At 44.2% G+C, this 24316-nt stretch overlaps 1 protein-coding gene across 7 annotated transcripts in view; it reads left to right on the top strand.

Moving 5' to 3' along the window:
• ITPR1 (inositol 1,4,5-trisphosphate receptor type 1) overlaps window positions 1-24316 on the top strand; it is a 180732-nt gene that overhangs the window by 62259 nt on the left and 94157 nt on the right. For 4 of the 7 annotated variants that reach the window (XM_075095602.1, XM_075095599.1, XM_075095604.1 and 1 more), the window contains 19 exons: window positions 1629-1783; window positions 3063-3162; window positions 3625-3785; window positions 4573-4714; window positions 5089-5247; window positions 5830-6002; window positions 6262-6381; window positions 7711-7905; window positions 9657-9908; window positions 11324-11465; window positions 12458-12611; window positions 12949-13136; window positions 14661-14799; window positions 16281-16335; window positions 17519-17684; window positions 17783-17953; window positions 21236-21301; window positions 22192-22329; window positions 23867-23992. In XM_075095602.1, coding sequence (XP_074951703.1) covers window positions 1629-1783; window positions 3063-3162; window positions 3625-3785; window positions 4573-4714; window positions 5089-5247; window positions 5830-6002; window positions 6262-6381; window positions 7711-7905; window positions 9657-9908; window positions 11324-11465; window positions 12458-12611; window positions 12949-13136; window positions 14661-14799; window positions 16281-16335; window positions 17519-17684; window positions 17783-17953; window positions 21236-21301; window positions 22192-22329; window positions 23867-23992 — 2802 coding nt within the window. Of the gene's footprint in view, window positions 1-1628; window positions 1784-3062; window positions 3163-3624; window positions 3786-4572; window positions 4715-5088; window positions 5248-5829; window positions 6003-6261; window positions 6382-7710; window positions 7906-9656; window positions 9909-11323; window positions 11466-12457; window positions 12612-12948; window positions 13137-14660; window positions 14800-16280; window positions 16340-17518; window positions 17685-17782; window positions 17954-21235; window positions 21302-22191; window positions 22330-23866; window positions 23993-24316 lie in introns of all 7 variants that reach the window. The other 3 variants (XM_075095603.1, XM_075095601.1, XM_075095606.1) reach the window with 1 other exon arrangement.

Raw genomic sequence — 24316 nt, 5'->3', positions numbered from 1 at the left:
AGACTCCCAACTTTATCCAAATGCGAGCTGTCTGCAAGATGGCATTTTTATTGCACAGCTCGGTGTTCTCTTGTGCTCTCCTTCTACCTCAGCGAGCTGCTTGGGAATGGGGTTGAACTGGGCATGGGTGACATGCCAGCCAGTACCCTTGCAGCATCAAAGGGGACTGCTTTTGTCAACTTTGGAGTTGAAGTTGTAGTTCTCCCTAAATTGCCCCATATCCTACTGCCTGATTGACCGTTCTTTTCAGCTTTGTCACAGTTGCAATAACTGACCAGTTGTCTCCTGAAGTACGAATTGTGAATACGGAGCAGCTGCCTCACTGTGGAGATGGAGACAGCTGAAATTCGGTGAATTCATTCCAAGTGAGCGAATTTCTCCTGATGTAAAGCCTCCAGATGGACTCTATTCAGTGTATAGTTACTTCTTCTCTTGAAGCCACACTCCCAATGTGTATTTCTGTTCCATGCAGCTAACTGTCTGTTCCCATGTGCAAAATCAGACTTTAAATGTCACTACTTTGCAGCCAAGTTAATTGACTACAAATGTGCTAACTACAGAGTATCCTGAGGCACGAGCAACATTAGATACCTCTTCCGTATGTGTAAGGATCTCAATGCCTTACACCAGGACTTTAAGACAGGTACCCGAGTGCTGACTGCTTTGGGTGCCTACCTTCTACTGCTGCCAAGGTCACAGAGAAGGTGATAGATTTGTTGCTTTATCACACAGAAGATTACATCTAGGACTTAGAAGTTTATATGTGGTCAGCTTGCTCCTGCCTTGTGTCAGGCAGTTGGCAACTTTTTAATTGACTCCTGATAACTGGTAGTTCCCTAGGAAAAGTTTTAGAGAAAGTTGTTGTTCCTTTTCCCTAGTTTATCTTCATTTTTTTCCTACCCTTTTGTCTTTTCATCTGAAAATCCAGGGTTTTACTCAGGTGATACTAGTATCTTTACTTTGTTAAAGGAAGCTGGTAATTTGCTAGCTCCTTGGAAATAAAGATACTTCTGATGCCACGTCCTTTATAGCATGTCATTGTGTTTGAGTGCATCATAAGCTGAAGTGTGAACAGCGAGACATCTAACTTCTTGATTAGCTTTATTTCATTTGTCTCTGATGGATAGATGCGAGTCCCACTTTTGTTGCTGAAGTTGATTATTTCCCAGCAAGATTGTTGGCACATGGTGTTGCTGATTTCTGTATTTGCGGCTCACATAATTATTGTGTTAGAGCGATAACTGCAGTATGTCGAGTACGTTTCAGGAGCTAGTAGTGTCAGGGGTGGGCATCTTAGCAGATATGGGTCATCTGAAGCTGGTTAGAGTTCCCAGTGTGCAGTGGGGTGCATGGCTGGGGGATTTTGAGTCTCTTCTGGCACTGTCTGCAAGACACAACCTCTGTGGTTTAGGATTTATTGTGTTTTATTAACACAGGGAAAGCAAGGAAATGGTTGGCAAGAGCAGCTATTTGTCAGTTTTACCAGTGTCCTAAAGCCCAGCTGTCTTAACCAGTGCTCGGAGTGGTTCAGAGTCATGTCTGCAAGTTACAGGACACATCTATTTAACGCTAGGCAGCTGGGTCGGGAGGGCTTGGTCTGACTGTGTGTGGTGGGACTTCTTCCACAGCTGGACCCTGAGCAGGATGCCTCCAGAAGAGGCTTGCGCAGTGCTCAGGAGAAGATGGCGTACTCTCTGGTGTCTGTGCCTGAAGGAAACGATATCTCCTCCATATTTGAGTTGGACCCTACCACCTTGAGAGGAGGAGACAGCCTTGTCCCCAGGTACAGCTAAGCATAGTGTTAGAACTGACTATCTGCTTTAGACATTGATGGGTTGGTTTATTTTTGTTATTTTAAGGTAAAGCGCGCTCTCACTTTTTTACATCCTTTGGAATTAAGTTTCTTCTTCAAATTAATATAAAAATACTTATCAAGTCCCTGAAGCTTCATTTTAGTACTTTACAGTTGAGTTAAAAGTCACAGAACCCCATTTTACAGATGGGAAAATTGAGATTGAGATTTACAGTGAACAAACTGGGACTAAAAGCCTTGGGTGTCCTATCAAGCTGCTCCCATGACCTGTCTGTATTATGTTACCAGGGACGTAACATCAAGTATTTAGCACTTCATTTTCTGTTGTTTATATGTCCTTTACTGTTCTTGCTACCTCAGAGGTGCTGTACCCTTCACAGATGCACAGTCTGCATGCAGGCTCTTTGCTGTCACTGAGAAAGCACAGCGTATTTGTTCCATCTACTTTATCTAAGGAATTCTCTAAATCATCAGACACACTTAAGTTAGCAGAAGTTAATGTGGCCACCAAAAGCAGCTGTCCTGGCTGTTTCTTCTCTCCTTTGGGCTGCCACAGTTGTGTGGAGAGCGGAGGTTGTGCTGCACCTGAGAGACTGCCTCTGATCCTGGCCTAAGATGCTCGTCTGACTGTGGCTTGACATCCTTTATCAAAGAGCTGGTACATGCAAAATAGTGTCAACGCCAGAAATACCTGAGAAACCTAAGTCTGGGAGCTGCTGTCTCCATAGGAAGAGAAGACTTGTTGACTTTTGCTAGAGGAAATTGTTGCATCCTAGCCATGTGTTCTGGAACCTTATTGGACCTTTGGCGCTTGTACAGCGTTGACTATTCATATAGCTAGTCTAAAAATTCTCAGTTTAGAAAATATAAAATAGAGAGCAGGGAGTTACAGGCTGAAAAATTAAAGGGTGAGGGAGGAAGCTGACAGCTCGGATACACTATAGCATGTGGAAATGTGAGGATTTGAAGGGGCCTAATTCGATACTGTGCAGCAGCTGAGTTCCAGCAACGAACTGTAGATGTAGTACTGTTTCACAGCAGAATATTTCATTATATAAGACGACTTCCTAAGGTGAATTTATAGAATGAAATAAGGAAAGAAAAATCTTATTCCCGTTAGGGTATGCAGCACGGATGAAGATGGCACTTTTTTCCACTTGCTCCTGCCAACATCTTGCAATTCAAACAATGCGAAGGTTTCCTGTCTGGGAAAGTGACTCCAGCTTTGAAACTTTTGACTTTCTTTCAGGAACTCTTATGTCAGACTTAGACACCTTTGCACTAACACCTGGGTTCACAGTACCAATATCCCTATTGACAAAGAAGAGGAGAAACCTGTGATGCTTAAAGTAAGTCTTGTTATTTCATATAAGCCTATCCTTTGATTCCTGTGCTTCCGCAGAGTGTTGGCAGGAGAAGTTCCAGTCCCTTGAGGCTGCTGGGTTTGTCAAACAGCAAGCGGCGTAACAGCAATGAATAATGCCCGTGTAAAATGTTTTATCTAAAACATGAAGTTTTCGTAGTAGTTTACTAGCTACACTGTTCAATTTCTACTGTGTGACAGTCATCACGAGGAGGATTTTATTCCAGTGCTTATGGCAACATTTTGCAGTCCCTCCTGATGTTTCTCTGAATTCAGGAACAGCTTTGAGCTTGCACAGAGTGGTACTGTTCCCAGTTTGACTTCATCGGTAGTCTCGTACTGTCTACGTAGAGCTTAGCTTTTCTTCTGTTTTATTATCACTGAGTATGTGAATCACTACTTTGTCTTCTGCCTTTTGGTTTGATGATAAAACTTCTCTGGGTTTCAGATTGGTACTTCTCCAGTGAAAGAGGACAAAGAAGCTTTTGCTATAGTACCAGTTTCCCCTGCAGAGGTTCGGGACTTGGATTTTGCAAATGATGCAAGTAAGGTTTTAGGTTCCATTGCTGGCAAGTTGGAAAAGGGGACAATAACCCAGAATGAAAGAAGGTAAGAAAGCAAGGATTTGGTTCGGAGGATGTTGTTTCCTTTACTCAGTAACTGTTCCTTTGGAAATTTTATGTGTATGCTATTTTCAGAAGAGGGATTTTGTTTCCTCCTTGATTAGATTTAAAACAAAGTTGATGGTTTTATTGTTGACGTGTCCATAGTGGAGGTCCTCAAGCCTATTCTATCAAGCCCTCGCTGTTGCTCTGTGAAATGAGAGCATGAGAACTGTTGTTGTGAACTTGGAGTAATCCACAGCATACCTCCCTTGATGGGCTTTGCAAATTGAGTGTGGGAATTTATAATCCATCTTGTGAAGACTGAACACATGACTTCTTGCAAATCCTCTGCCAGGGTCCGTGAAAAGTACGTGGCCACAAAAAAGAGCGGAGAGTCGGCTGCGTAAAGCCAGGGCCCTGTGTGCTTCTGTAGCCGAGGTCTTTTATTTGGCCTTGGGAGAGATCATCACCTGACTTTTTTTCCTTTCTCTGGCAGCTTAAAGAACTGCCGAACAGAGCTTGGGGAGTGTATAGTTGCCCTAAAGTGGTATCATTGCCTTACTGCTGCTATGGTTTAGTCATTAGACAGCAAGGCTATAGCAATAGGGAGCATTAGTTCCTGATTCTAAGTTCTGTACAAACCTATGTGCTTTATCCAGCATCTGAGTCGGGTCTAATTGATTTTTTTTTTTCATTTACCATTTTGAAATCTATGTAAACTTACACTGGCATTGCTCTTTTAACAGATAGGCTTTGTAGTCTGGTATTAACAACGTCTGGCTTTTCCATAGATCTGTAACCAAATTGTTGGAAGATTTGGTCTATTTTGTAACTGGTGGAACTAATTCCGGGCAAGATGTCCTTGAAGTGGTATTTTCTAAACCTAATAGAGAACGGCAAAAACTGATGAGAGAACAGAATATTCTAAAGCAGGTAGGCTGCATTTTTCTCCAGTCTCTGCGTACAAGGAGGGTTGTCGGGAAAGACAAACTGATAACAGAGAACCCGGCCAAATTACTGGGGCCAAAAAATCCTTTGAGTCCCGAGCATTCAGCAGGCTCCTGGCAGTGGACTGTAGCCATACCGTTGCTAGAAGAAGAAATTACAGAATATGCTGTTGACTAGAGGTGATCGACATCGTCTTCTGTCCAGGCTACTCTGTTGTAAAGGAACAAACCTGGCAACTACAGCGTGTTTCTGATGTACCTTTTAGAAATCTAAAGACGCCGACACAATGCTTTTAGACTAATTTTAATCAGATGAAGGCAGTGTGTCATGGGATTTCATGTTTTTTAATAAATCTACAGATATTCAAGTTGTTGCAAGCACCATTTACAGACAGTGGTGATGGCCCGATGTTGCGGTTGGAGGAGCTTGGAGACCAGCGTCACGCTCCTTTCAGACACATATGCCGGCTTTGCTACAGAGTGCTGAGACACTCTCAGCAGGATTACAGAAAGAATCAGGTTGGAAATATGTCTGTAGCTTTCAGTGGTGCTAACGTTGTTCCTGTGATCCAAAAAAATACAAAAGCTGCATCCCATTAATTAAATGCTGCTATGCTGTGATTGTGCAGTCAGCAAGGGATTTTTGGATGGCTCGGTTTTACTCTACCTGGCATTTTTCTTCTCTGTCAGAGACTATGCAGTGTAATTAGTACCAGTTCTAAGGGGAATTTAAGAAAACAATGGAATTGCTAACTGTCAAATCCAGGTGAATGATAAGACTTCACTCTTGCATACTACGAGCTCTGTCGAAAGCTGACCCCTAAATTAAGGCTGCTTATTTTTTGTTACCATGTATTAAAAACAAACTCCTGTCAGATGAGGATAAATGCCTTGGTGGCATCTACCCCGGGAGGGAGGGGGGTGGTAAGGTTATCTGTCATCGCTTGCTTTCTCTCAAAAGAAGAACAGTTTGAATCTAATCCAGCTGGCTTCTTGGCATGTTGCTATTGACAAACATTTTACTGTTTTCTGTTATTGAGTATTTTCTAGAATTCTAAGAATTAATTACAACACCTTCCTTCTTCCCTCTGCGTTTTGAAGGAATACATTGCGAAGCAGTTTGGCTTCATGCAGAAGCAAATTGGCTACGACGTCTTGGCCGAGGACACTATTACGGCACTGCTTCATAACAATCGCAAGCTCTTGGAGAAGCACATCACAGCTGCTGAGATTGACACTTTTGTTAGTCTTGTGAGGAAAAATAGGGAGCCCAGGTGAGACCGATGTTTTTGAGTATACGATTACCCTTTTCCTCTTAGCTGCCTGAGAAAAATCTGTACCTGCCAACTTGCTAGTAAGGAAGCACAGCTAGTTCACTTCTTTTTTGGCACTCGCTGTAACTTCCCCCTCAGGCAACAGTCTCGCTCTGCAATGTTAAAATGGAGTTCTGAATGTTTTCTTTCTGAAATGTAGATTGCTTCAGTCTAGATCTCAACAAGGATTGATACCCTTTTGGCTCGCGTTTCCCAACAGGTTTTTGGATTACCTCTCAGATCTGTGCGTTTCCATGAACAAGTCTATTCCAGTGACACAGGAGTTGATTTGTAAAGCCGTGCTGAATCCAGCAAATGCAGACATTCTCATTGAAACTAAGTAAGTTAATGCCTTTAAAGATGGTTTTCCTAGCGTGAAACAGAAGGAAGGTGATTCAAAGCTGAGAGCGCTGCTGGCATGTCTAGAGAAAGCAGTTAAGTATGTGTGGGGTCCTCTTCAAATACACAGTAAATGGGTATTGATGACAGCAGACGTCTGCCATATGCGTTCTCAGTCCTGCAGTCAGAGAAATCTTTCAGATATCTCACGTTTGATCAAAGTAGACAGACTTTGCAGGAAGGCGTGCGGCGTCCTGTGGGCCTGATCCTCCTCTGGGCTTCAGGCTTTCCTCCATAAGCTGCCTGAAGCGAGCGAGGGCTTCTTGGGTGCGTGCCCACCAAGCTCAGCTTGCAGCAAAGCAGGAGCTGTTGCATCCCTGCTCACCCATTTCTCCCTCTGCAGCTAGGGTTTTGGTTTCCAGCTCTCAGCATTGCCCTGCCACTGCTGAAGCCTTGCAGCAGGCACCAAATCCCAATTACCTTTCATGAAGATGGCTTTATTCGGTATGAGAAATAGGGCACAGATCATTATCAAAATACTGTAAAAGGGAAGCAGGTCTTTGTCGGGTAGTATTTAAATCACAAACGGATGAGAGTGTTCTTGGACAGTTAATTCTCTTCATGAAGTCATACGGGTTGCATTTATTTTCACCAGCATTTAAAGTTGCTACATCATTTGCTTGTTCTCATCCTTGTGTGTTTAGTTTGTCTTTTTTCAGATGTATGACCTTTTTTTCCTCAGGAGATAAAAGCCCCCAAAGCCTGTTGAGTTTTAGTAGCTGATTTGTTTCTAGTTATTTTGGCACGTAAGCAGAAAGAAGTTCTGATCCACTTGGCATTTATGGGATACAGAACTAATCGATTTTTAGATATTTTTGTATACCAAACCCTCGTCTGTTGAATGAGCTTTGAAGCAGTTCTCCTGTAAAGATGTTTTTGAAAGTCAGTCAGGCATGTCTTGAGCTTCCTTGTCTCTTAATCTTCATCCATTGAACGGAGCTGCCATGTTGGTCATCTTAAGGCTGAATGAAAAGCTTACCGTCTAAATTCATACTATCCTCATGCTTCTGATAAAAAAAAACCCTAAAGATTTTGTGTAGTAAACAGCTACTGCTGAAAGAGTGTGATGCTCTGCTTTTACCTCGCAGGGCTGAGGAATAGCGTTTGTGTTTTCTGAATGCAGGTGAGATGACAAAATTAGTTACTTGTGTATCACCAGTACATTTCGACAAGTGTCGTTTTTTTTTTAGCAAGTGTCTTAAAAGAAATGTTCTAAAAGCTCTGCATGGGTCTTGACAGTTTGTGATCTAACCTGACTTCCTTCTGGCAGGCTGGTCCTCTCTCGATTTGAGTTTGAAGAAGTGTCGAGTGGAGAAAATGCCTTGGAAGTTGGAGAAGATGAGGAGGAAGTGTGGTTGTTCTGGAGAGACAGTAACAAGGAAATCCGCAGTAAGAGTATCCGAGAGTTGGCTCAGGATGCTAAGGAAGGGCAGAAGGAAGATCGGGACGTACTCAGCTACTACAGGTTAACAGCATGTGCAGTAGTTGGCTGGCGGAGTTCAAGGCTGTGTGGGGAAGCCCTTGGTACATAAGCTGTAGTTTGGGAGAAAGGGTACTGGTTTTGTGGGCAAAATAGCCATTGGAGAGTGTCGAAGTAGTCTCTTTAAAGTGAGAGATGAAAGCACACAGTTGTTTGTGGTGAGAAGTCCAATTATCAGCATAAGCAAGTTGAAAATTACTTTAAAAAAAACCCAAAGAAAAAAAAAATTGAGGCTTAAAGTGTATTGAATTTGTGCAGCACTTAATGCCTGTATTTCTGCTTGGTTTCCTGGTAAGTGGGTATTGTCAGGGAGCCCCTATGTTAACTGTTTAGGTTACCTGTGTTCAGGTGGTAGCTGGGGTGAACAACCGCTTGCAGGCAGAAGAGGATCTCGGTGTGTACATGGCTTTGCTTTTGATTTTAAAGCAGTCACTGCTGTTCTCCCTGACTTCTAAACTTCTCTCTAAGCTCAAAGCCGTGAGTGGTCCTGCACTTCTCAGCAGGACAGTATCTGAAGGTACGAAAATGCCCCAAGTTTGGTTTGATTAACGTGCAGTGCTCTTTCGCCCAGCACAAGCTATGCTTTTAGCAGTTTCTGACATGAAGCGATGTTTCCAGATGACTTGACAAGACACCAAGTTCTTGGCATAGCATAAGATCAGGTTTCAGCCCAGACCAAATTCCTGTGTCTGGGTTATAAACTTCTGAGAGTTAGTCTGATGGACTCGGTTGTGGTGATGCAGAAAGCATGACTAGATTTTTTTTTTATTATTTTTAATAGCTATCTTTTTTTTGCATTATCTCTTCCACTGAAATGGTTCTTGCAGTACGCTTCCAAGCACATGTTTTTATTTGAGCCTCCTGGAGGGCTGAGCTCAGAAGGAAACCTCTCGTATATATTTTAAGAAATTGTATATGCTTTCAAAGCAGATTTTCTTGCACTTGTTTTTAAGCGGAATTAGTAGTGTTAATTATTTTTAGTCTACATTATAGACGTGTGAACATGCTTAAAACCAGGGTTTAGGATACCATTTGGTCAAACTCCCGTGAGGAGCACTGAGAGTGAAAAGGAGGCTGCTTTCAATTAAATGTTCATTTCTTTAGGAAACCTCACCGTTGACACTACTCAGCACAAACCTCTCCGAACACTTGTCGATGTTGGGCATGTGCTTTATGACTAAAGGCTAATTATCAGTCTGCTGAAGTCCATACCTTAGATGCCAGTTGCTTATTTCAGTTTCATGGACTGAAAGGCTCAGGAATTAAGTTTAGCTTTTCTCTACCAACTCTTTGACTGAAGGGAGCAGGGCTCCGTAGTTGTTTAATCAGGTTCCTGATTTATTATTTTGTATCCATCTGCATTGTTGCCTCAGTGAACGACTGTGGCTTCAGTGTTAGTAAGAAGCGTTTGGTCTTCTACGGTATTTAGGCTGAGTTGCCTTAAGTGTTCTTTGGATTCTTCTGTAGCTTTCATAAACAGCACTACTTAATTCTAGGTAACTCTCAGGAAAATATGGTGACTCCTTTTATTCTGTTTTCCACTGTGTTACCTTTTACTTGTGTTTGATAAGTACTTTATTCTTTCCGCAATAAGTGTAGCTATATTACTGGAAAATAAAAGATTAATTCTGTTAATACATATAAGAGCATATCTGTACTATACCCAGTGGGTGTTTCAGGAAATTCAAGTGTAAGCTGTTTGTTTATGTATTTTTTCTTCCCGCCCCCCCCCGAAGATACCAACTCAACCTCTTTGCTAGAATGTGCCTTGATCGACAGTACTTGGCCATAAATGAAATATCTGGCCAGCTGGATGTGGACCTCATTCTCCGTTGCATGTCTGATGAAAATTTGCCATATGATCTGAGAGCATCTTTCTGCCGGCTGATGCTTCATATGCACGTCGATCGTGACCCCCAAGAACAAGTGACACCAGTGAAGTATGCTCGTCTGTGGTCTGAAATACCTTCTGAAATTGCTATTGATGAGTAAGTACTTGCTGGACTCATGTGGGAAAGGAAATTACATCACTCTTGATTTTTAAAACAAATCAATCCTCAACTCATGCGTTATTTATACTTCTTCTGTTTAAAAAAATAAACAATTATAATAATAAAAATCAATAAAATCCATTATGTATTCTCACTAGTTCTGTTATTCAGACCCTGTAGTTTAATTTGTCTGTAACATTTGCTGGGGAGAACCATCCCGAGAACAAAATAACCCGCCTGTATGTGCGTGGCGTAAGGGGTTTGTCTCCAAACCGCGCACGGATCACGGCGATGCTCCGTCTCTGATTTGGGTGATGTGATGAGTGGCCTGGCCCTAGGGAGGGAAAGCAAGGGAGGACCCGTTCATTTTTCCTCCAGCCTTATCTGATTGGAGCATAGGCTGTTCAGGGCAGGTTGTCCATACGGTAGCTCGCGCAATCAAAAGCAAAAACAAGGGGGAAGATGCTGAAACAAGTGATGTGTTGGAGACACTGTCGTGTTCCTTAAGCTCCGATGGAAAATACTCCGACACAGCGGTGCAAAGCCTATATAAAACCACAGCTAGACTGGAGATGTGATTTCTTGACCATAAACTTATATTAACTCTTTATAGTACAAATAATTTAAAATTTATAACACTTCAACTATTCAGAACTCAATTTTTTTGGTTGGAGAAAACAAACATTTAAAATTCCTGTTAAATGGTAGGAGTTTGAGTCTTGTCAGTATTAGTACTGGTCTTCAGTGGTTTCTTCTTTTTCCCCTCCCTTCCCTCCTTGCCAGCCTAGTTTTCTTTGCTGAGAGTGATGTGGTAGATCATATTCAACTTTAAATGCCAAAATAGAAAAACAAATGTCTTCAGCTCTGGCAGAAGCTAAACAGTGATACGTGATCAAACGGGGAAAGAGAAGTAGTTAGTGGAAGGTGGTGGGGATTCTTTTTCGGACGCCCCCTGCACACGCTGAGAAACAAACCTAGAATTTGTATTAAGAAAAATTAATGTCTGCACTGCATATGTATTTGTTTTTATTTGGAGGAAAATAGCATCCACAGACAGCATCCCTTGGCCACATCCGTTTGCCTCAGTGCTGTACTTAGCTTGTCATTGTTTCCACTAAAATAATAAGGGTTTCCTCTTTTTTTATTGGGACAAAATTGTCTTTTTTGTTGTTTTTCCTCAGACATTTTTAAATAGTGCAAAATGAGCATCTGGGATAAAACAGCAAAAGCCAGGAAATTATGGTGTCAGCTTCCTGACTCCCTCGTTTGGATAAATTATTTAACAGCCTTTAACTTCTCTTAGATTTTGACAAACCAATGAAAAGTTGTGTCGGGGGAGGAGAGCCCTGTGTATTTGCATGCTAAGTTTTGTGTTTTGTTTTGTGTTTTGTTTTTTTATTTTTCCTCTTCAGCTATGATAGCAGTGGAACTTCCAAAGATGAAATTAAGGAGAGATTTGCACAAACAATGGAATTTGTAGAGGAATATTTAAGAGATGTGGTGTGTCAGAGGTTCCCTTTCTCTGATAAAGAGAAAAATAAGCTCACTTTTGAGGTAGTTATCCAGTTCTGATTTTTCCCTTTTTTCTTTGTTTTTTTAAATCCTTTTTTTGTGTGTGCAATGTTGGTACTTTTTTCAACACCAGGTAGATTGGCGAGTAATTAGTGCTGAGCCTCAGAAGGCTCCTACTTTCTGGTATAGTCCTTTCTCCTCGTGCAAGCAGCTCCACTGAAGTTTGTGACAGTTTGCAATGATAGTTGTTGAAATACAATTAATGAATGTGAGCTTATGGCTTAGATTTGTTTACTTTTTGTGCTCTCACTGTTATTGCAAAGTCAAGCTTTACTGGAATAAATATTCTCGAAAACTAAACACTGTCTGCATGCACAGATAGTCTCTAGAGCGTACAGAATTGCTCAGGAAGAGAACAAGAGTCTCCTCTGACTTACCGACCTATTAAAATAGTCTGTGCAAATAAAATGTAGCCAATCCATGCAATAGTATTACCGAAATAACCATTAATTAAAGAAAATATGCGATGTTTCTTTAAAAGAAAAAGTATTTGAGGAAAAATACTTCAGGTAATGGGGCTACATTGAATATTTGCTCTATATGTGGAAGCCTTACGTGTGAATCTTGAAGCAGTGTATGTGGAGGACTTGTGGGGAAACGTTATGGCTTGGCAGCAGTAGGCTTCAGATGTGCGATATGTTTTTTTTTTTTGTAAGACAAAACCGTAAGAAGCATCTGCACATTCCCTTTAGTCTTGACATATCTTACCTCTTCTGTAATGAGACAAATATGTATGATTCTGTAGCTATAGAATAGCAACTGCAGGTAGAGGCTGTTACTCCAGGCCTTGCAGTATTTGTAGGCAAGTAGAAAACTTCCTGATAAAATGTGGAACTATACAGTCTTATGGAATTACAAGGTACTATGATAAGCATATGACTCGCAGATAGTGCCTTGATTTCACTGTTATGACAAATTGATTGTGGTAGCGAAATATTTAGTATTAATCAGGCTTTTTGTTATTATTTTGGTAGGTTGTTAACTTAGCCAGAAATCTGATCTATTTTGGTTTCTACAACTTCTGCGACCTCCTCAGACTAACCAAAATCCTCCTTGCTATACTAGACTGTGTGCACATCACTACCATCTTCCCTATTACCAAGATGGCAAAAGGCGAGGAAAGTAAAGGTAAGACTGAAAAATGATTGCCAGAAGAGGCCGTTCTTTGGTAGTTTCTAGCTCATCTCAAAACATCGACGTGGGTTCGAAATCTTCTGCTCCTTTCTGTCCATGGCTCGGTTGTAAAGCTGAGTAATGCCTACGGTGAAAGAGGGGGAGAGCAAGGGGTTTCTGACAGTACTGCGGTGCCTCTGTTGGCTCCCATATGTTCCAGGGGTTTAGGTGTCTGCCTGGCCTTGTTTAATGTTGAGACTATTTCTTTCCATAGGATGCGAAGGGTCCTTGCCCTGTTATTGCAGTCCCATTACACCATCATAACCTTACCTGTTTGCCTACCTCTCTGAAGGGAGCAATGTGATGAGATCAATCCACGGAGTCGGTGAGCTGATGACCCAGGTGGTGCTCAGAGGCGGTGGGTTCTTGCCCATGACTCCGCTGGCTGCCGCTCCTGAGGGTAACGTCAAGCAGAGCGAACCTGAGAAAGAGGACATCCTGGTTATGGACACAAAGCTGAAGATCATCGAAATACTTCAGGTACTGGCAACGCAGACTAGTGTCGCGTCTTGTGCCGTCTTTAAGCGTTAACGCAGTGCCCTGCTGCCTTTGAATTCGCTCCTGCCTTGCATGTGCCCCTCTCAAACTGGAGAAGCCTTACAAGGGTGGCTCCTTCAGGCACGCAGCACTCGCGCTGCATATGACGGTATTATGCCATTGCTGAAACAATTTAATAGAAACAAGTTTGCAATAGACATCTGTGTATTTAATGGTGATTTGTGAATATCTGACTTGTGTAAGTGGAGAGCTCGTCTTCCACCTTTCCGTCTGAGTAATTTCTCTGAATATACAGGGCCGTTGTTAAGTGCCCCAAGGAAGGGGGAGACCCTTGACACTCCTCGTACAGCCATCAGCCTGGAATGTTCTTTTTATCCCTGCACGTTTGCCAGCCTCGCCGTCTCTTCCACTTCTGTCTGGCTTTTCTCACTTGCTCACTCCTAAGTCTTCAGGACACAGCGAGAAAAGTTTTTCCCCTTTTCCACGGCGCTGGTTTGATCTTGACGTTGCCACAGAATTACTGCACTGAAATCCGCCTTCCCTCCCTCAGTGTAGGAGTCCTTTTTCTCTTCGGTAACTGCATGGGCAAGTTCAGGGAGGCCAGAACGCTGCAAAAGCCTTGTGGGCGAAAGCATGCGAAGCAGCGGGAAAGCCATGGTGTACCTTCCCTGTGCCCCCGTGGGAGGTTTCGCACGTAGCTGAGTTTCAGGTTATGCCCTTCCCCTCAGCAGCAGATGCAGCACGTAGGGGAGGCTTGATTCACTTCCTTTCACCATTGCTAATTTTAGTTGAAGCCAGAACTTGTCTTATGGCCTGGCATGTGCAGTGGGATATTTTAGAGTGCCAGTATTCCCCCTGTTACCGTGGGTTATTAAAACTGGCGTTGTTTTCCCGTAAATCTGAGAGAACTGCAAGTGTTCTTTGCATTGTACGGCTTCCCTCAAGAGGGGAGGAAGGCTGCCGAGAAGGTGGTCTCTCTTACTCGGGAGGTTTCACTGGCACCGGCCAGTGCAGCCGCCTGAACTGGTGGCTGTTGTGTGGCAGCAGCAGGCTGCGATGGTGCGCTAGCGGCAGCGGCTCGTGTTCGGCTTGCGCTGCCGCGGCGCCCGGGGAGTCGGTGCGAGGAGGACAGCAGCGCTTGTCTGTCAGGTCCCCGCTGGTTTCAGAGCGGAGAGAGAAATGCTGCTTTCCTTTCCTGGGGGCGGGCCGGGTGAGGATGCCTGCGTTGGGCAGTAACGAGGGATCGAAACGCTGCCAAAATCTTCTGCTCATAAGTATTTATTACCGTGTGCGTATCATATGCTCATGGAAATCAGTGGGGGGAAAAAAAATCACTGAATTCTGGGGATTTTCAAGAAAATATTTGCGTACCTCTTCAAGTGAAATCCACGCTTTTACTATGTTGATCTTGCATGTTTGTAGCGCTGCATTGTGTGTAAATTGTCTGCACATGTGCTTGGAAACAGGCATGTTACTTCAGCATTTTTACTACTTTTGTATTATCAGTTTATTTTGAATGTGAGATTGGACTACAGAATCTCTTGCCTACTGTGTATATTTAAACATGAATTTGATGAAAGCAATGCCCAGATGTCTGAATCGCCCACTGGAAGCAGTAATCAAGAAATGCCAGCTAACGTACCAGGTTAGTTATTTTGCAAAGGATGAATTTGTGGGGGTTAGGGAAGACTCTGGAACCTTAGAGGTGCCAATTGGATAATTGATGCAGGTTCTTGCTTCAGCATATGAAGGGTCCCATTAAAGCAGGCATAACAGTAGGGATCATTTCCATATACCCCGAACAAAGCCCAGGATATTTTTCGTACGCTTTCTCTTATGTGTTTCCATGTGTCAAGTGTGACCAAGAGCCTGAGATGCATCCTTCAAAGAAAGCCTGAAATAAACACTATCACGTGTGATCTGTCATCAAGTCCAAATTAAGTCTCTTCTAGTCCTGTTTCTGGGTGAAGGAGAAGGGTCCCCGAAGTAATCTGATTTCCTGCACCCCTTTTCCCTGGCCTGATGCCTCTACCCACCCAAATTTCTCTTTTCCAAAGGAAGGCAAGAGATCGGGAGGTGTCGTATCTCTGTGCTGCTAGGCAAGGGTATGAAAGTAAGCTGTTGAGGAGCTTCTCATGTCCAGTGTTGTTCTAAATGGAAAGCAGGACAGCCGGTAGGCTGGGTAGATGGGGTGTTGTCAATTGCTGTATTGCTTTCCAGGGGAAGGGTCCTGTAGTTAGGAGCTGAACCATGTAGGAATGTAAATGGACTTTAAAATTGCACCTTATTAGACAGAAAACAGTGTTCCTCCCTCAATTTGGGGACTGTATCGCTAGATGCAAAGGAGAAAGTTAGGGAGAATGTGGTTTAGGTGTGAAGTCTTCAAAGGGAGGAGACTGTTTCCTTTGATCCCACTTTACAGGGGATGTGTTCACTTTTTTTCTTGAGCTGCCTGTCCAGCCCCCCGGCATGCCAGGGCCTTCGAAACGGGGCTGGCGGGGAGAGCGAGAGCTCTTTCTGCCAGCTGAACTTTAGAAGAAAGAAGGTATATGTTTTTGGCAAAGATATAAAATCCCCATGCTCTTTCCGTTCCCCTTTGCAAATACTTGTGAAAGATTGAGAGCTCCGACACTGTTTCACCATTTTTAGTCTTTTGAGTTCAGAATATCGGTCACTGCCTATGGGATAATATATACCTCACACTGAAAAATGCAAAGACCTTTTCGTCTCTTGAGCCACCGGGGTATTGCTGTCACTGCTGAATTTATTGCTTTAGAACTTCTCAAGGCTGAAGTTTGGTATTTCTTGTGGCTGGCCCCGTCTGAATGACACCAGGTCCCATCACTGTCCTGGAATGATGCTGGTGCCATCTAAAAATAGGCACGGGAAGAATAAGCCTGGACATTGCTGAAGTGATTATGCAGTTTAATTTGTGAGCTGAGAACAGGTTAATTTATTGTCTCATGTTATCTTAGCAGGCTGCTTCAGTAATCTGCCAGCATTCCCTTTAGCTTGTTATGACCCTCTTGTTTACAGCTACATCACCACTTGTCACTTAAAATGGTTTTAGGCTGTAAAAACCTCTTCGGTGCAACTCTGAAATAATGTATTTGTCTGTTTTCTCAGGAGCCCTAGACTTTGAACACATTGAAGAACAAGCTGAGGGGATCTTCGGTGGAAGGAAAGTATCTCTTACTAGTGCTAATCGAGGGGTAGCTCAGGTGTTCCCAGGCTGCAGCCCTCAGGACTCCTGAGGAGTGGGGATTGCAGTTGAAAGTGAGGTCGTAACTGGGAAAAGATTGGAAACAGCTGCCGTGGTTACCTGGGCTTCCTTTTCCTGAAATGCCTTTGATACAGCTCATAGTGTCCACTTGGAGGAGAAGCCACAGGCAGGGGTCCTTCAGCCAGAAGGATCTTCATGGGAGGGCTTTGCTTTTGTGGGTGACAGCCAAGCTGGAGGATTAGTGCATCGAAGCTGAATGCTGCAGTAAAATCTTAGGTGGAAAAGTTTGTGTAGGCAAGGACCTGGGACTTCTGAGACAGATATATATTTAGCCATCCTTTTTTTTTGTATAATGCAGCATTAAACTGCATAAGCATGGCAGAACAAAGCAAGCTGTACCTTCCATCCCTGCCTGCCTTCCAGAGCAGCTTATATCCTTTCTTAAATCACAGGACAGCAAGTCAGTGACGGTCTCCAAGTACCTGAGCTTGTCCTTAAGCTGCTCAGAGCTGCAGTTTTCCGTAAACTGAAGATAACTACTTCTTAAATGAAGCAGAAGGGGGAGAGAGATTCGCTTACAGAATTAATAACCAGAATTTTTAATCTAAGCATGTGCAGACTCAGTCGGAAGCAAAATGCGGAGAAGGTTCAGGGGCCACTGATAGGAAAAAAAAAAAAAAATAGAATGTGAGTGTCTCACGCTCAGAAAAGAGGCACAGGGGGAAGAGAGGGAAAAGGAGGATTTCAAGTGCTTGACATAATTAGCATTGCAACCTGGATACTGAGGTAGGGTTTTATTTCAGAAATAGTGAGAAAGATTAGTACTGGGAATGGGCAAGAACTGTCTGAGCAATAGGGTGAGGCTGATATAGGGACAAATACTTTGGCATAGTTTGACCCCCCAAAAATGTGAGTTGGATAATGTAAGCTGAGTGAACCATGATTGATGAGATTCTGGAATAGCCTCCCTGTTAAGCAGTACACCAAAAGTCCCTGTGTTTCTTAAGATAGCACTTGATTTGATAAATTTCCGCCTTATCTACAAGTAAGGAAAAGGCTTTCTGCCACTGCTGACTGGACTTAAGAACCTGCTGGGACATTCAGCTTAATATGCTAGTTAACTCCTATGCTCTGCTTTCAGTGAGGAGAATACACCACTGGATTTGGACGATCATGGTGGCAGAACATTTCTCAGAGTTTTGTTGCATTTAACAATGCATGATTATCCTCCTCTGGTGTCTGGAGCACTTCAGCTACTCTTCCGGCACTTTAGTCAGAGACAAGAAGTCCTTCAAGCTTTTAAGCAGGTATGCGTGTGTATTAAGAGCGTTATTCCTCATCTGAATGTATATATTGCAGCTAAAAACAATCCTTTTGTGCAACTAATGGATTGCATTCATGTAAGGTTCAACTGCTTGTTACCAGCCAAGACGTTGACAACTACAAGCAGATAAAGCAAGACTTGGACCAGCTGAGGTCTATTGTGGAAAAATCGGAGCTTTGGGTGTACAAAGGCCAAGGTCCCGATGAGGCTATGGATGGAGTGCAAGGTGAAAACGAACACAAGAAAAAAGAGGTAATTAGGTTGTGTTTGCCCAAATTCACATGCTAATATGGAGATCCATGCAGCAGCAAAGACACGGGGGTAATGGATGTGTTAGAAACCACAGAATTGCCTGAGAATGGTCACTAGGAATTAGGGTTTCTCCCTCCAAAAAAGGTGGCGGGATCAGTAGCCCAGCTGAAGCACATCTACACCAACGCACGCAGCATGGGCATCAGACAGGAGGAGCTGGAAGCCATTGTGCAGCTGGAAAACTATGATACAATTGCTGTCACAGAAACATGGTGGGATGACTCACACAACCAGAGTGCTTCAATGGGTGGCTATGAACTCTTCAGAAGAGATAGGCATGGCAGGAGAGGCAGTGGGGGTAGATCTGTAAGTCAGGGGGTGTTTTGATTGTCTAGAGCTTAATGATGGTGATAATAGGGTTGAGTATTTGTTGGCCTTCCCCCTGATTCTTACCCACAAGGCAGATATCATGGTGGAAGTCTCTTATAGACCACCCAAGCAGGATGAAGAGGTGGATGAAATATTCTATAGGCAGCTGGGACAAGCCTCACGATTGCTAGCCCTTGTTCTCGTGGGGGACTTAAACCTAACAGATGTCTGCTGGAAATACAGTACAGCAGAGAGGAAACAGGCTTGGAGGTTCCTGGAGTGTGTGGAAGAGACCTTCCTGCAGAGAGGAAACAGGCTTGGAGGTTCCTGGAGTGTGTGGAAGAGACCTTCCTGACACTGACAGCTGGTGAGGGAGCCAACTAGGGAAGGTGCCTGCTGGACCTGCTGGTGGTGAGCAAAGGACTTGTGGGTGATGTGATGGTTGGAGGCCATCCTGGGCATAGCGATTACAAAATGGAGTTTTTAGTCTTGGAGAAGTAAGGATGGGGCTTAGCAGGACTGTTACCTTGGACTTCCAGAGGGCAGACTTTGGCCTGTTCAGGAGACCAGTTGGTAGAGTCCCCTGGGAGGCAGTCCTGAAGGGCAAAGGGGTCCAGGAAGGCTGGGCATTCTTTAGGAAGGCTTAAAGGTGCAGGAGCAGGCTGTCCCCATGTGCTGTAAGACGAACCGGTGGGGAAGAGCAACAGCCTGGCTGAACAGAGAGCTTTGGCTGGAACTTAGGAAAAAAAGGAGAGTTTTTGACCTTTGGAAGCAGGGGCAGGCAACTCAGGAGGACTACAAGGATGTCGTGAGGTTATGCAGGGAGAAAATCAGAAGGGCCAAAGCCCAGCTGGAACTTGATCTGGCTACTGTCGTAAAAGAAAGAAAAATGGTTCTATAAATATATTGGCAATAAAAGGAGGGCTAAGGAGTATCTTAGTCCTTTATTGGATGTGGGGGGAAACTCGGTGACAAAGGATGAGGAAAAGGCTGATGTACTTAATGCCTTCTTTGCTTCTGTCTTTAATAGTAAGACCACCTGTTCTCCAGGTATGCAGGGGTGGGGAGCAGAATGAAGGCCCCCTAATCCAAGAGGAAATGGTTAGCAACCTGCTACACCAGTTCAACCCACGCAAATCGGGATGAGATCCACGCAAGCGTAATGAGCGAGCTGGTGAAAGTGCTCACCAAGCCACTTTCCGTCATCTGTCAGGAGTCCTGGCTATTAGGGAAGGTCCTAGTGGACTGGAGATTAGCAAATGTGACACCCATCTACAGGAAGGGCTGGAAGGAGGATTTGGGGAGCTACAGGCCTGTCAGTCTGACCTTGGTGCCAGGGAGGGTCATGGACCAGATCATCCTGAGTGCCATCGTATGGCATGTACAGGACAACCAGCGGATCAGGCCCAGCCAGCACAGGTTTATGAAAAGGCAGGTCCTGTTTGACCAACCTGATCTCCTTCTATGACAAGGTGGCCCACTTAGCGGACAAGGGAAAGGCTGTGGATGTTGTCTACCTAGGCTTTAGTAAAGCCTTTGACACAGTTTCCCACAGCATTCTCCTGGAGAAGCTGGCAGCTCGTGGCTTGGATGGGCGTACTCTTCGCTGTGTGAAAAACTGGCTGGATGGCCAAGCCCAGAGAGTTGTGGTGAACGGAGCTAAATCCAGTTGGTGGCCAGTCACAAGTCTCTTCTCCCGAGTAACAAGTGATAGGATATGAGGAAATGGCCTCAAGTTGCACCGGGGGGGCTTTTTAGATTGGATATTAGGAAAAATTTCTTCACCAAAGGGGTTGTCGAGCATTGGAACAGGCTGCCCAGGGAAGTGGTAGAGTTGCCATCCCTGGAGGTATGTAAAAGACATGTAGATGTGGTGCTGAGGGCCATGGTTTAGTGGTGGGCTTGGCAGTACTGGGTTAACGGTTGGACTTGATGATCTTAAAGGTCTTTTCTAACCTAAACGATTCTATGATTCTATGAATATGTTATGAAGGTGTAACTGCTTCCAGAAATGTGACCAAAAAAAGCCGTCTTTCCAGCACGCTACATAGCCTGGTGAGGCTGTCTGTATTGAGTTTAGAGTAAGGCAAGCATAAGAGAAACTCGTCAACTTGAGCTAGTTGATGCCAGTTAGTCTCAAGTGGAAACTGTTAGGATTAGCAGCCACTGAAGTGTCATCTTCAGGCTCTGAGAGAGCAGTTGGTTTGGGTTTGCACTGGCTCCCGAGTTGTGTCCTTTCAGCGCTGGCAGATTGTACGGGTTTTGTATGGCCGAAAGTACCTCAAATAACATTAAGGGCAGAGCTGTGAACTCTTCAGGTGGTGCGTTTTGAATCGTGGCACTATAATTAAATGACAGAACGGTGCTTTATCTGTACCTGATAGTATGGGACTTCCTTGGCATGCACATCTGGCTTAGAACTAATTAAACGCCTTTTGCCTCCATATAATTTGCAATCACATAGTCTGGGTGAGGGAATTCAAGAAATAGTCTCTGGGTTATGAACATTTATTGTTGGAAGTAAATGAAAGTAATTTACTTGTTGCTTTCCTTGTGCGTAGTACTGTGAGGCATCTCTTGATACCTGTGCAACGACAGTTTAATAATAGTAGGGAGGGAGAGAAAGTAGGAAGGTTTTTTGGGGGAGGCTTAATTACAGACAGAATGCGACAAGCAACGGAAAGGACAGCAGGTTGCTATCCCTAAAATCATCCCACCCTCACCTTATTTTATGTTATAGAGGTTAATTTGACATGACAGGATAATCATATGTATTTTTCTGAGACTGTCAGAAAACTGAAGGATGACCCTCCTTTCCAGGACGAGAGCGGGCACTATCCTTGAACGGTAATTGTAGCCTTCATGAAGACAATAGTATAAGCTACTAATAAATTGTCTGATTTTTATCCTCAGGAAGGTCACAGCAAGTCCCAAAAACCTGAAAGTACCAGCAGCTACAACTACCGTGTAGTAAAAGAGGTAAAACTTTGCTTCGTGATAGTTAAATGCAAGTGTAAATGACTAACCCAGTTCTGGAGAGCTGCAGTCAGAGGGAGGCACCCAGGAAAGTCTGAGTCACTCTTCCATTGTGGAGACTATTTGCTGAGTAATAACAAAGCCCAGCTTGAATGAGAAGCCAGGAATATAATAAGCACGACGTGTATTCTTTCCTAAGAATGGATTAGTGAGAAACGCGACATTTTGCCTCTGTTTCAATGGTAACACAATATTTTTATTGTTAAAGGCTATGAAGGAAGTAAGCAAGTGGAGAAGCTATTTAATTTGCCCTGTCCTGAGTACCTTGCACTCAAAACCTCAGTACTGTTGAAACTTAATTTAAAAAACACCTGACAAAGAGCACGCGTTGGCATTGGTGGCGCGTGAGCTAATGGTCTTTCTGTGGCTCCGTACTGCGGAGCCTGCTGCCGGCTTCACTTGACATGGCTGAATTCTGCAGGACCAGCCCCAGTCAGAGATGCCGTGGGTGCTGCCCGGGCCAGTAAACTGCTTCCCTTGCCTGTGCTGAATGGCACAAGGCTGTGCCGGCTGCTGCGTCCCCGGAGGGGTGGCGAGGGGGGTGCTGGCTCCAGCTCAAGGGGCAGCAGGCACCATTGCTGCCTTCTGCTCCCATGTTTCCTGGTGACTGTTCCAGCTCAGTCCTTTTGTACCTCTGCTGATGTTGCAGGGGCAGCCAGGCCTTAGTCTGGTCTTAGCTCTTCACCTTGAGACCCCAAAACCTGATTTTGCTGCATAGGGCTGCTCTGGTCCATCCAGACGCATGTTTTCACCGTTGCTGCTGTCTGGGATCCACCTGGCACGCTCTAAAATAAAACTCAGAATTCCGGCTCTAAAGCAAGTCTCTCTTCCAGATCCTGCTGCGGCTCAGCAAGCTCTGTGTTCAGGAAGGTGCCTCGGTCAGGAAAAGCCGTAAGCAGCAGCAGCGACTTCTGAGGAACATGGGAGCTCATGCTGTTGTGCTGGAGCTGCTGCAGATCCCTTACGAAAAGGTCGGCTTTCTGTACGGCTGTCGCATTGCTTCGTGTCATGATGATGGGCTAATCCCTCCTCTGAATATTCCTGAACCTTCTGTCTTTATATTGGATTCCCAGAGGCTATTTTATGTAGCCTCACAGTCTATGAAATAGCTTCAGAAATAACGGGGAGCTTACATAAGCTTTGCTTGTTTGAAATGTTTGACTGTGCAGTGTTACGCATTATTTCCTGAAGAAATACTTGTTCATTGTAGCTCAGAGTGAGACCAAGGCCCTACTCTCAGCTTTTCATGGGAGGTGTGTGCTGCCTTGAAGTTAAGCTGTGTTGGTGGGAGCAAGACCCTCGTTATTGCTACAAGGTAGATGTATGACAGCCATCCATGGGGACACTAAGGGATTTATCAGCAGGTCTGCCCAGTAATTAGACACAGACACCACCCCCAGTTGTGGAGTCCCAGACCCCCCTTTAGAAATGAATGAATATCAGCTGGCTGTCCAGGCGAGGTCTGCTGTTCGTAATTAGCGGTATCAGCATGCCATGTAATGTCAGCGGTGCAGTTTGAAGCCCGCCCTGGGTTGCGGTGCGGCTCGAGCTTGCGCAGCACCGCACTGTGCTGATGAGGCACACGCGGAGTTCATCGTGTTGGCTGCCCATTAGTCACAGGTGACAGGTACTTATCATGGTGTGGGTGAGGGAGCTCTTCACATTTCCCTGGTCACCCCACTGTCTTCTGTTCCAAACTGTACAGGTTTGAGAACTGATAATTCTAGACAGTAGCCTTGATTAACGTCAAGCTAAGTCTCATGCTGTCTTGCTTCATATTTTGCTAAAAAAATCGGCAGCAAAAACACCGTCCAATACCTCTTGTCACCTTTCTGTCCCATACATGTGAATATATGTTGGCCAGGCAGTGTGGAAGGTGTTTCACCCTTGGAAATATGCTAAACTCCTTAAAAACAAAAGCAGACACTAATTTTCCAAACTGCATTTTATACCAGCAGTGGACTGGTTATCCACTCTGATGTCAGAGGAAAGGCACCGACTCCTGAACTGTACTTGGAAGCATGCAAGTAGCGTGCGGATTCCAGTAAATGTAAATTGGGCTTAGCTGTTGCAATAACAACTTTCCATCTCTTCTTTGCCATGAACTACCTATCTGTCGCTGCTGAAATGCATTTCAGTGGAACATGGCAATTTTCCTGTGTAGCCCCAAGGTGGTGATGTGTGGTTTGGCCAACGTACTGGTATGTTCAGAAGTGTAAAAGTGACTAAAGCACGTTGCTGGCAGCCTTGGCCATGGAGTATGCAATTTTAGAGAACAAACTACTGTAATTTCTGTTATGGTCTTCATTTCTGATGATCTTTAAAACTGTGGAGCAGGCCAGACTCATCCCTGATGTCTGTGAACTGGGTGGAGGTTTGTTTTTCTTTGGAGTGTGAGAGATGTTGACAGTTCCCTTGCAGAGCTGGAGCTGCGGCTCATCCAGTACTCACCTGAAAGTGACCCTTCGGATTCTTTTTAACCCCATCTTATTTGTTGTGCAATCACAGGCTGAAGACACGAGGATGCAGGAGATAATGAAGCTTGCACACGAGTTTTTACAGAACTTCTGTGCTGGCAACCAACAGAACCAGGCATTGCTGCACAAGCACATAAACCTGTTCCTTAACCCAGGGGTAAGAATAACCTCATGGCATGATTTATTTTCTTTCTAGCAAGAAAAGAGAGTGGATTGCCCTTGGTGATTGCCTCTGGGCCTCTTCTGATGCAAGATCGGTTGAAGGGGTCACATTTTGTTTTCATTCTGATGACTCGAAAGTTGGCAAGGTCTGTTTAAGACCATTTCACTGTAGAAAGTTCAAGAGGCTGAAGTGGACTGAAAAATAGGCTTAGATAGGAGCTGTTGTATTGAAAGATTAGGTCCTTAGAAATGTTCTTTTCAGTCGCCCTGCAGGAGTGTTGACCTCTGTGTGGGTTTGATGGTTTGCTTATTTTCTGAT

This window comes from Phalacrocorax aristotelis, chromosome 6 (assembly GCF_949628215.1).
Source record: "Phalacrocorax aristotelis chromosome 6, bGulAri2.1, whole genome shotgun sequence".
Lineage (NCBI taxonomy): Eukaryota > Metazoa > Chordata > Aves > Suliformes > Phalacrocoracidae > Phalacrocorax > Phalacrocorax aristotelis.
Note: the sequence above shows the minus strand (reverse complement) of the source record. Positions and strands in the feature narration are given on the sequence as shown.